The sequence below is a fragment of the Lissotriton helveticus genome, chromosome 2_2 (genome assembly GCF_964261635.1).
Source record: "Lissotriton helveticus chromosome 2_2, aLisHel1.1, whole genome shotgun sequence".
Taxonomy (NCBI): Eukaryota; Metazoa; Chordata; class Amphibia; order Caudata; family Salamandridae; genus Lissotriton; species Lissotriton helveticus.
Genome location: NC_136060.1, coordinates 337,309,743 through 337,322,798, shown reverse-complemented (window position 1 = coordinate 337,322,798; position 13,056 = coordinate 337,309,743). Strand labels below are relative to the sequence as shown.

General features: G+C 42.8%; 1 protein-coding gene across 3 annotated transcripts in view; it reads left to right on the top strand.

Moving 5' to 3' along the window:
- The window catches only part of EVC2 (EvC ciliary complex subunit 2), a 526,400-nt gene extending 516,500 nt beyond the window's left edge, over positions 1–9,900 (top strand). For all 3 annotated transcript variants that reach the window (XM_078678486.1, XM_078678485.1, XM_078678484.1), the window contains one exon: positions 9,594–9,900. In XM_078678486.1, the coding sequence (XP_078534612.1) occupies positions 9,594–9,867 (274 nt within the window). In that variant the 3' untranslated portion in view covers positions 9,868–9,900. The remainder of the gene's footprint in view (positions 1–9,593) is intronic.
- The last annotated feature ends 3,156 nt before the right edge of the window (positions 9,901–13,056 follow it).

Below are 13,056 nucleotides of genomic sequence, written 5' to 3'. Positions count from 1 at the left end.
TCTGAGATTGTTATATCCTTTTATTCATTTTCAAGGTGAGCCATCGCTGTTCTTTTGAGATTTCAATATCTGAAGTTTACTTGGTCTATCAATTGTTTTCTAGCTCAGTAAATACCTCACCAAAATTATCACAAAGAATCCGCAAAAGAATATTTCAGAAGAACGTGTTAAAAATGGAGCTTGGGAGGCAACTCGTTATGTAGATTGTTGTGAAAAAGTGATTCTGGTGTTAGTCAAAGGTTGCACTCCATTCCCAATTTGCAATATGTGACATTTATATGCTATATTTTAAATTTCTTGTATACTGATAATCTAAATCGAAAACCTCAATTTAAATGTTGGAAGGTGTTTTGCCACTTTTATTTTAATTCTTTGCTCCTCAGTGAAACGAAATCAACATATTGCACCTATGTATCTTCAGATGACTTCAACTCATGTAATCTGTTTAGCTGAACTATTGTAGTAGTCTATGTTAAGGTTTAGAACACAGGTACTCATAGTACGGCCCGCAGGCCACCAGCGGCCCGGCAATCATTCCTTGGCGCACGCGGACCGTGCAAGCATCGTACCTGTGTTTAAAAAACATAAATACATTGTGTGAGCATACGCTTCCGGTGATTGTCAGAGTGGAGATGCAGGGGCGCTAAGAGGTGAAATACAACAAAGGTTAATTAACAAGTAAATGGTCTTTTAAAGACCTGTGAAGTACTCGGGTGCAGCTGTGTGTGGGAGGCCAGGGAAGCTGTCTGAGCCCAAGAGCTGACACACACACGGGGTGAGATGACAGAGGGAGGGAGACGGAGGGAGGGAGGGAGACAGAGGTGGACAGAGGGAGGGAGACCGAAAGGGAGAAAGAGAGAGGCAGTCAGGGGGAGACAGAGGGTGGGAGACCGAGGGAGGGAGACCGAGGAGGGAGAGGGAGAGGGAGAGGGGGGAGTCATAGGGTGACAGAGGGAGGGAGGGAGACAGAGGGTGACAGAGGGAGGGAGAGGAAGGGAGACAAAGAGAGACAAAGAGAGGCAGAGAGGGAGGGAGAGGGAGGGAAAGAGAGGGAGACAGGGAGAGACAGAGGGAGGGAGATGGAGGGAGGGAGCGGGAGGGAGACAGAGGGAGAGAGATAGGGAGAGAGACCGGGAGAGAGACCAGGAGAGAGACAAGGAGAGAGACAGGGAGGGAGACAGGGAGGTAGACAGAGGGAGGGAGAGAGAGAGAGGGAGACAGAGGGAGAGAGAGGGACGGAGACAAAGAGAGGGAGAGAGGGGGAGAGATGGAGGGAGGGAGAGGTAGAGGGAGGGAGACACAGAGGGAGGGAGATAGAGGGAGGGAGACAGGGAGGGGGAGAGAGGGAGGGAGAGGGAGACGGGGAGAGCGAACAGGGAGACAGAGGAAGGCGGGTGACAGAGGGAGACAGACAGAGGGAAGAGGGCGACAGAGGGAGGAGGGCGACAGAGGGAGGAGGGCGACAGAGGGAGGTGGGTGACAGAGGGAGGAGGGGGACAGAGGAGGGAGGGAGACAGTGGAGAGAGACAGAGGGACGGGGACAGAGGGACAGAGGTAGGGAGGCTGAGAGAGGGAGATGGAGGGAGACAGAGAGGGAGACGGAGGGAGACAGAGAGAGGGAGACAGAGGGAGACAGGGAGGGAGAGAGATAGAGGGAGACGGAGGGAGACAGGCGATAGAGTGAGGGCGACAGAGGAAGTGAGACAGATGGAGACAGACGGGGAGAGGGAGAGGTAGAGAGGGGGAGGGAGAGAGAGAGAGAGAGAGAGAGAGAGAGAGAGATGTGTTTATTCCGGGTCTGGTGGCTCAGTGGACGAAGGCATCTGCTTCAGGGACCTGTGTTTTTTTTTTTTGCATGAGCCCTTCCCCCTCCCCCTATGACCCCGCCCCCAACTGTGCGGCCCTCAGCCGCAAACCACACTGTAAATTTGGCCCCCGAGAGAAAGTTTGTGAGTACCCATGGTGTAGAAGAACGCTGCCCATGACTGTTATTAGGTATGAGAAGGTGTGGCAATTTGCATTTGGCATTATACAACTATATAGTGTTGAAAGTCAGTTAAAAAAGGGTATAATTTTTAGTATTCTAGTACTGTTCTTTAAGTGTTTAGCTTATTGCGAATCACTATCAGAAAGATTTCGTTATCACGTATACTTCATTTTCTTTAAAAAGGTTTTCCATTTGAGTCTTGAGTCTTTGCTCAATAACTCTAGTGGATATTACACTTGGACTGTGCAGTTCATAATGATCTATGGTGCCTTGATTGTAAGGTAATCACAAAGGGAGGGAGGCCGGGCTTCTTTTTTTTGCCCCCCATTTTACTGATTGCCTTACCAGCTGCTCCTGGGATTAAAAAGAAAAGTAATGTAAAGTGTCTGCCATGCGTGCTTGCTTGATTGAACTGCTTGTCCACATTCTCAATTAGAAGATAGTCAAAGGTTCTCCAAGCATTTTTTAACTTAGTAGTTTTTTCTCAGTGGTTACCTATGGCAGCCTCAACATGCCCAATGTTGGGGTACTGGATCAGCGCACACTATACTTCCAGAGTGTAAATTATGTTACTGAGATGGCAAATTGGAGCAGTTGTACCACCAATAACGCTCGTGTCACAAAGTGATGCCCTTCCTGCATCTATAATTAAGGCTTAAATCTGCTGGCCACAGGGCTGTGAGAAGCTTGAACAAACACTGTGTAATGATGTCTCTTAACTTTGACTGTTGACAGGCACTTAAGGACCCAGTGGATAAGGACTGCAATGTCACTGCTTCAGCTCCGAAAAGTGCAGTGGACTGGAACACCGCATTTGCTAATTATCTTTTTAGTTATATTGCCAATAAGCTGTTTCTCGATTGGATTCCTGATGGATGTATGCTTCTGGCTTTAGATGTGATCAACCAGAGATATCCATGATGTGGTTCTCAATATGGGTTATTCTAAATGAACTAAGCTAAAATGTAACAAACGTGTTCCAATTGAAATCGCACTTCTTGCACTGTAGCAATGCTAGCAGCAAGGGGAGATACCCATTTGTCATATAAAAAAAATCTTGAAATTCAAATACCGTTAGGAAAAATGGGAGAATAAAAACATTGAAAATAATCTGGAACATTGTCTGTCATGAGACACGCCTAGGGCCAATCCTTGCGGGCAGCAAACCTCCACTTGTTATGCCCAACCCGCCATGAATACATAGAGGGCCTAGCTATTTATTATTTTTGTATTTAATTTTAATTTTTAGGTTTGTGAGGCTGAGTTTGTGAATCCTAAAGATTGTTAAGTTTTTTTTATCTCCGTAATGGGAGGATGGGAGAAAAAGCTCCCTTGTCTTATCATTTTTGTATAATTTTGCATCATAAACCCTCAGACTGTCCTCAAACCCCGATTATCAAATTTACAAATCCTGTAATATAGATACATTTGTTGTTAAATAAAAAATCCTGGGTGGGAGGGGGGCACATATGGACTTTTCATACTGGAGACTGGTGGGCCAGGCGATGCTCCTACTGGCCTCTTATAGAGATTTAAACTTCTATCTAGATGTAGGCTCAGAGCTCTGCATCATTACCCAATCAGAGCTGTGTGGACTGTGGACCTAGCTTTGTGTCCCATAGACCTAAAATCAGCAGCGGGATATAAGGTCCCTTAATCAATCCTTTTTGCTTATTTATTTATTTATTTTGTATTTAGTTCATCGAACATGGGTTCGAGAACTATTTAAAGACTCGAGGCCCAAGATATACAAATTAAACCCTTTTAATCTCACCGTGTACTGATGTCACAAAAACTTTTGAACAGATTTGAACTAAATTGTGAAAAGCACACATTATGACAAAAATCCTTTATTTATCAAAATTTGGTGAGAATCCATATAGCCGTATTTACTGTAGTGTTCAGTAAATCTTTGCATAGGAACAAAAATGGCAAACACATATTTTTTTTAACCTCCCCCTACTTTAACTTTTTTCCTCAGCACAGATCTGCTGGATAATTTGAAGCTGGACCATATCTGAATATTCTAATCAAGTTCCATATTTGGTGGAAATCAGTCCATAGAGACCAGAGTTATAGGCAAATCAAACAATGCTTTTGTCAGTGGAAAGTGGTGAACTGTAACACACAGTGTAAAACATATGTAAATAGTATGAAAATATTTTTATGATCCAAAACTGTCCGGTTCTCAAAATCAGAGGGTTTGGAACTGCAAAATTGAGTTTTTCCAAGTAGGAAACCCATTTTGCAACTTGGAAAACTGTTCTGAACTGCAAAACGGGTTAACAATTCATTTGTAATTGCAATTAGTAAGGCACTTGAAATAGGCATCCTCCATATTTGCAATGAAATGTATCAAAGGTTTAACCCTAATTGCAGTCCAAACCATTCAAACGTTAGTGGTGAGTAGCCGCGCTATATAAATTCCTGATTGATTGAAAAGTTACTTAAGTGTTTGTGCTCTCCCTTGCAAACCAGCTAAAATTGGACCACACCCAATCGGCACATTTAACTTACTTTTAAGTCCCTACTAAATGGTACTTCCTGTACTCTGGGCCTGTACATTAAATGCTACTAGAGGGCATCAGCACTAATTGTGCCACTGAGTAAAAAGGCACTGTAAACATGTCAGGCTTTCCACTAAAGCCTGTAATGAAATATAAAACTGGCATTTAAACCTGGCAAAATAACCCTTTTGCCAAGCCTAAACCTTTCTTTTTAAGACTAATAGTAAGTCACCCCTAAGGTAGCGTCCTTATGGCTCATAGGGTAGGGTGCGTCGTATTTCAAAAGTATGACATGTGTTTAAGATTTACATGTCCTAACAGTAAAAAATTCCCAAAGTTGTTTTCCACTATTGTAAGGCATATCTCCTCCATTGTCTAAAACTGGGTTACCTTATTACATTTATTAAGTGCGAGCATAGAAATGCTATTTAAACTAAACTTATAATTTTAAATACTGTTTAGATTTTAAGTTACACTTCGGAAAATTCCACTTTCAGAAATTTGCCATTTTCTTGTCCGAACTAGCCTTTCTGCTAGTGTCCCGGGTCACATGACTGTGAATGGGTCTGTTGTTGGGGGTTGTGTATTGCTTCCAGACAGTGAGACAAAGTGGCCTTATATGTGTACAAGAAGGGCTATCCTGAGAGGATGGCTGTGGAGGGGCTGTACTCAGCTCCACGTACCCTTTAAATGGCTTTGCCAACAGTACATACTAAGGAACTCGATACCAGGCCTGCCCTACCTTTTGTCACCCAAGATAGTTTGGAGCCTGGAAAACAGAAAGGCAAATAACTGACCAGAACAAGATTGGGGGCAAGTCAGAGTATTCCCCACACAAAGGATGGCAGCAGGTATAAAGAGTGGGACCTCAAGAACTACTCCTCTGAACACTCCTGGACCTGTGAGAGATTCAGTAGGACTGCCCTGCTGCCATAGGAGTGCCTTGCTGCTTGAAGGACTGCCTTGCTGCCTTGGGAAGGAGGATTGGACTAACTTACCTTGATTCAAGGCTGCCCAGAGTGACTCGAAGTGTTAGTTGGCTGACCTCATGTGTGCGGAACAGGGGCACATGCCTCAGAGGCTTCCCTGAAACTGCCTAGTTGACCAGCTACAACTGGAACGTGTCTGACTTGCCTGAGCCCTGCTGCTGGTCTCTGCTTGGGTGAGTCCTGATCCCTCAGAGGTTCCCTCCCCTAGGTCCTGGACCTTTGGCTGGCATCAGGGGAAGCTCCTCCAAGAAAAGAAGGTGAGAATCCCAATGATTTGAATACTTGCAACCCTGAACGAACCTGTTTGTGCCAAAACTCTTCGCGTACAGCGACTGCCAACTTGAGGCTTTGGTGATACCTGTTCTTCATGCTTGGGGTGAGTTCTTGCATTGTTCAACACTCCATCCATCATCCCCTATGGTTTTGCTTTGTTCGCCCCAAGTTGGCAGGGTATGCCCAGACGTGGGTCCCTTGCTGACTTTGCCACTGGATTCAAGCTAGCCTGGTTGATGACGGCTGATTAGCCAGAAACCAGTCCCAGGATGCTTGTTTCCAGTCCAGGGAAGGCATGGCTTGGCAGTTTGGGCTGGACTGGTCCCATGACGCACAGGGTCAGACTGATTTGCATATGGCCATGTCTGAACTGGGGTGGCGGAGTGAGCTAAAGAATGATGATGGATTAAACCCAGATCAGTTGACTGGGGGTGAGTGCTTGATTTGTTCAACACTCCATCCATCATCCCCTTTGGTTTTGCTTCATGCTGATAGTGACCATCTATGATAACTGGCAATGCAACGCCTGCCCTTCTCACTACAGCCACAACATCCTACGATGGCCACCAGTGTGAAGCTTCAGACAACTGGATCTTCATGCTACATCAACAGCCGTCTCCGACACTCAAAATGCTATTCATGTTGAAGGCCTCCTCCAACCTGAACTCAACATTTTGCGCCAGACATGAGCAGGTAACTTTTAAGAAGGACTAACATGATCCCTCCCTGTATCCTACCCGCACTCCATCTCGGTCAGCCAAAACTTGTGACTTTCCCTAGGTCTAGCGTGACATGACCCCTAGTAGCGCTTTGTGCTTTTATGTGCTATTTTTACCTACAACTTTAAAATGTAATAGCTCTGGATCTACTTATTGGATTTTTGTAGTTAAGGTATGCATTTTTTTAATTAACAAATGCTCTACTTTTTACAATTGGTTTAGGATTTTTCTTTTGTTGTAATTTCACTTTATTCCCGTTTGTGAGCTGCATTAATACTTTACACATTGCCTCTAAGTTAAGCCTGAGTGCTTTGTGCCAAACTACCAGGGGGTTATGCACAGTTCAATTTAGTAACTGTTGTGGTTCACCCTGAAAGGTTATCTAAGGGGAGCTTTCACCCCCCTCAACCAATAACGCAATTTCTTACATATTCTATTTAGTGAAACTGCAAAAAGTGTTTGTTAGACATGTTATCTTTTTTTATGTAGGTGGAAGGATTTTCTTTATAGCTGTGGAAGAATTTCTTTAATTTACTAAACCTTTTCCTGCAGTCACCCACTGTAATTCTGTTTCTACGAAGTTGGTGTAAAAGCAGCCCACATGTGTGCAGCTACCCATGGTCTGGGCAGAGCATGCACTCGTAGACTCACAAAAAGGCACACATATTATCCATAACTCTTGAATGTGCACACCCAGATATACACCCACCGCAGAAATGGCTGGGCTAGTACACATGTGCATAAATAACCTTGTTTTGTGCAAGCAGTCTGTGTGAACACTCTAAAACAAGGGCTTGGATAGTGCACTCTGAGGCACACACCTAGTGTAATCAAAGGTTGATATTCTGGCAGGTGCAAATGTAATACTTCTGTGTTTCATGGCTGCATGCACAATGAGCCACAAGTACAATGTGCCTGTGTGCACAGGGATAGGACAGTGGGCACTCCAGGCAAAACCCAGCGTGAGCAGGTCCTCTTAATATGTCCATATAAAGTATGGTAAATTGCATCCATAATATCACATTATTTTTATTTGTAAATTTTTTTTGGGGGAGATAGATGCTTGAAAGAGGCAGAGTCACACTTCCCCTAAAAGGTATTGAGCAGAACAGATATATAGTGGCTTACACTTAGTAACTTCTTTGCGCATATATAGTATTAAAAATGTGTAATAGTGAATAACCGCAATGTTTTTCACAAAGAGCTTCTGAGTGACACGAAACAGATGACGAGAACCAAGCTCCCATTGTTTATGATGTTACTGAAATCCAGACGTCCAAAAAATCAACTTGTATCCTGCTTACTACCTTAGAGATACGGTCCCGTACATTACGAACACACCCTACGCTTGAACTGTCAGTCCCTTCTTGTGGTATCTTATTCTGGACTGATGGATTAATACATCAAATTGACGAGCAACTACCTTTATTGACTTTCTCCTATACTATTCATGTATTTATTTATCAAGTTGCTATACCATCCATATGGTCACCATCGTCGGTGCCACATTCTAATGCCCCTGAGGAAGTTGTTTCAGATGAAACACGTTGGCTGTTCTGTGTCCAGCTCAAAAGTCTATCTCTTTTAGTTTGTTGCATCAAGCGTTTTAACATGGAAAGTAAAAAAATGGATGAATGCCTTTTGTTGTATGTTAAAAAAAACTGAGAACTAATATAATACTGTGAGAAATCAATGCATTTTATTAAGATTGGAATTATAAAAGTTTCTTAGTTCCTAACACAATTGCAAATGGCTGCATTTTCTGTGTGCTATAGACTCTAATGATATGTTGTAGTAATCACTGCTTTTGCAGTTGACTCATTGTAATAGTAAAAAGATCACCTTGATTCACAATTGCCCCATCTGCAATGTTATGCTCTTCATTCTGCCTTCCTCTGTTTTTAAGAACAGTGGAGGGTAGATAACCAATGGGGTAGCCATATATAACCCAAATACCCTGGGAATTCTGTTTCTCTCCCCTCATCCTTGCCCTTCACACAGAAAAGGCCTGCCTGGTGTCCCACCACCCTCATTTACCCTTTGCTATACCTATATCCACCTCAATAATAAAAAAAACCTCTACCTGTCAATCATCCCGCAGCCCTCCTACACTACGGGGTGCACCTTCTACCCCCTGCTGACCCCAAAGCTGTGCTCTCTGCCCTCAGTGAGAGCCAAGAGCTCACCCTGCGCTGACTACAACTCTTTGTGGTCAGTGTGGCTGGTTTCTGCCTCTCAGGGTGGTCTTGAAAGCCCCCCAGCTATAAGGGTTGGCTCGGGTAGAATGGGATCCGTATTTACCCGCTTCCCTCAGCCCTGTAGAGACCCGGGAGAGGCAGAAGAAGGCAGGTGAGGGTGTTCGCCTTCCGGGAGAAACATGCTGCTAATTTGTTCACGTGTTATGATTCTGCAAGCGTCCGGACATGACAGAACTTCATAGAAATTAATGTTTATTCATTTGTGACATGGTCTTTCTTTGTGTCCTTTAATGCTCAGCCAGGGAGCTTCAGGACAGCTGCAGAACACACTTTGAAAACACACTTTTAAGTGCTTTCTTATTATTTTTACAGTTTCAAGTATGTATTGATAAGAGGCAAAAATACTGGCTACAGTTAATTTTCCTAATTTTTGGACTGGCCGGGACATTAAAATACTGGTCATGCCTGTAAAAAAAAAACGGCCAGGTGGCAACCCTTCTGCCAGCCCTTATTCTGCTGTGTCTCCTCAGAGACTAAAACACAGGTATTAACTTGCAGTCTTATTGCAAACTTAAATTCTACATTACTTTGCTGCAAACGGCAAGAAAGTGAAGCTAATGGTTGCCCTTTGCAGCTATGGGCTCCCGAAAGAAGAAAGGTTTCACAGACCTGATCGGAGGGCCCCGCCCACTCCAGAGTAGTCCCCTCGACTGTAGGCCACCATTAAAATACCAGTATGCTATTAAAAAAAATAATATTGTTTCTTGAACAAAAAAAATAGCAATATGCTTGTACTTATGCATGGGTATAATAGCACACGGTTGCCTTGGTGTCCCTGTTGTATATTCATTGATAGGTTGGTGATTGTAAAGTGCAAACAACTATTCCCAGTAATGGAAGTGCATGTATTTGTGTTGCAGCATATTGAAGAAGAAGCGTCTGATGCCTGTGAAGCAAGTTTCATTCTCCCACATTGAAGGCCTGTCTAAACTCCCTCCTGTTGAACCTTATGGTCTTCCTAAAAAGCCTGTAAACGTCACGGAAGAGGAAACGGACTTCACAGACCCTGGAGAGAAGTTATTTGTTTTCCGTTTGCCAACGGATTTCCCTTTACCTTCACAAAAAACACAGAAAAAGAAAAAACGAAACTTTCTAAATTTCAAAAAGTCCAGCATTGGATATGTGGAAGATTAACGTGCATAAAGTATTATAAATATGTAACATCCGATGAGTTGTTATTTATACTTTGTTATTTATCACTGTTTTAACTATTGTGGTTACTGGGAGAATTTTTTTTGATAATGAGGTTTCTATCGTTGACTCTAAATGTACCGCCATAATTATTAAATATGTATCAAGTATTTACGTATAAATGGGTATATCACATTCTACAAGTTCTTTTCACTATTGTTTTTTATTTAAAATAAATGAAATGTCAGTCTGCAATGACAATACTTTTCCATACGGTTAATAGAACACTATATTGTTCCTTGTAATTTTTTTTGCTCTTATTTATTATTTCCGTGGGTACACTGGAACTTTGTATCATTTTCTCCTTCACAACAGTGCTTTACAGCAATGGTATCTGGATTATTAGATTATTACCTAAACTGAGGGCCTGTATTCCTCTGACATGCGCTCTGCATGTACAAGGCCAGACTGGCAGTAGCATTTCCTCGATGGGCCGGAGGGTTGGGGGCTGGTTTTGTCACTCGAGGCCGGTTTTACAACAGTACTACAATATCGGGACCCAGTAACAAAAGCGAGAGGAGCAGTGTTTTTTACTAGCAACCCCCACCGCCCCCTCGTTCTTAGGGCCGGTCAGGCAGCAATCTGCCAGGGCTGGTTGATGTTCCCAGTCCGGCCATGTGCATGTAGGTGGAGGGCATGGTGCTCCTTGCACATGCAGTGTGCCAGGGGCGTATCTAGAGCTTGTGGCGCCCGGGACTACCCCTCAGATTGTCGGCCCTTGGGGGGTGGGGAGGGGGGTGCTGGGGAAAAAGGACGGTGAGCACTTCAAAGATGTCCGAGTCTCCGAGGAGAGACACGTAGTATTGCTGCTAACAGTTACCTCGATTATGAAAGTTACATTTAGTTATTTATAAAATTTTATATAGCGCAAACTTGAACCCGAAGTATATCAGAGCGCTTTACAATTTGAGGCAAAGGTAACAAATCAGAACATTAGTCTAACATAGGCAATCTAATGGGCATTGAGATGTTTACTCCTCTCAAAATCGCAATGCTTGTTTGTTAGAAATGGGGGTCTCTAGTTGGCAATGGCTGGCCACTGTCCAAGTGGGGACCCTTCTTCCTAAGTCAGAGTAAGGGGGCTACACCCTTTGATAACCCCTGCTCAACCCTGTGGTAACGTAGCACGAGCAGCTAGGCTTATCTCAGAGGCAGTGTGTAAAGCATTTATGATCATACACAGTAACACAGTGAAGAACACTACAAAGGGACACCACACAAGTAGTTATAAAAAATACGTATCTTTATGCATAGACTTAACACAAGACCAATAACGATAAAAAGCCACAATACTGTAAACTAGGGATACTCTTGAGATGATGGAAAAATAGTTCAAAGTATGCAAAAATGCACATACATGACACGGTCAAAGGCTAGACAGTTGAATACACCGGTGACTGGCAGTACAAAAGAGAACACACAGACTGCATGATCTATCTGGGGACTCAGAAAAACCACATGTGACATCCATCATAGAGCTGTGTGAACAATTACCCCTCAGCACAAAGCAAACATGCACATACATGACACTGTTCAGGGATCCATCATCTACAGCTGACCATTAAATGACCATACATCATAGTCCCCCCCATTAAAGCAGTGGGGACCTGCACAAACGTGATGTGCTCTGGAGACCCAAAACCAACTTAACTGTGTCGAAGCCAGTGTTTCTTTATCTTTCAAAAACAGCAAATTAATTATTATCACAGGGACTGACTCACTGTGTGTGCCCTTAGAACTAAACACAGCAGAAAGGGGTCAGTCAGCTCCACCTTGCCAACACAGACTGGATAAACAGCCCACTCTGGTGGCCCAAAGGCAACAACCAGGGGTCGCTCCCTGTCACTACTTCTAAGCACCAGCAACCATCTCCCTGGGAATAAAAAGACGTGTGCTCTTGGGACACAAAACCAGCTTGTAATAGTGCATCTCTCCTTCAGAGCAGCCTCATCACAAAAAACACATAAGGTTAATATGACTTTATTCTTCGGTCTTGTAATAATATAAAAAATATTGTTTTAGTTTGCAGCCCCTCTTAATACACATCAAAATTACAACAAAAAATTCAAAATGATGTATAGGAAAGTAAATGAAAACATCATATTGAATTTTCAAGTCAAGTAAAACTTAAATCCAAAATTTCTAAACTGTTATTTTTCTTGCTTTTCTATTAGCAAAATCATCGATGACATCATCAAAGTCTAGTTCATCACTCAGTTGCTGTTCTATAGACAGTATGGCAAGGCACTCATGGTAGATCTTAGGTAATTCTTAATCAATTTCAATCTAGAAAAACTCCTTTCACAACTAGCAACACTTACAGCAATTGTAAGGAAAATTCACAGTAGTATTACAATATTTGGAACGGAGTTCTCAAGACTGTATGTTAGTATAAACTGCAAAAGTTCAAGGGGACTGTCCTTCCATGTCTCTGTTTCGTGTTGCGTAGCAGCAACCGAAATAAAACTCTGAAGTCTTTTTCTCTCAACCAGGAACTCTTCCTCATTAATGTCATCATGATAATGATTTAGTTGACATTCGTATTTATCATCCAAAAGATTTGATGGAGTAAGGAAAGCATATTTTTCAGCAAGAACATGAAGTTGTTGAAATCTTGTGGTGATTTCTTGGATCATTCTGTCCAGTGAAGAAAACATTTCTCTCCTCAACTCAGTTTCGTATGACAATTCAGCACCTCGTGATTCTTCAGCTGCCATTAGTTTCTTCTTTCTACATCGACGATCCATGACTATCCCAAGATCATCACAAATTTCTTTGGCGTAAGCTAATAATTTGTTAACTAATTCACACCTATTTTCAGTTAGAAATGATTTTAAAGCATTGAGCTTTATGTCACATTGTTGTATATTCAATCCTTTGGTTTGGAGGTAGACCTGAGTGTCGTTAATTTCTACAAGGACAGATTCCCAGAGTCCAAGAAAGCACAGGAAGGAAAAAGATTGTAAAGCAACAAGCAGCACACCAGCATCTGACCTGGTAACTCTATTTTCTTCTTCACCAGTTAAACCTTCTCCAGCACTTGAGATTTTTGAGTCATTCTTTTTTACAACACTCACAGCATCTCCACGTGCACTCCACCGAGTTTCTATTACACGCTTGACACTCTGACCA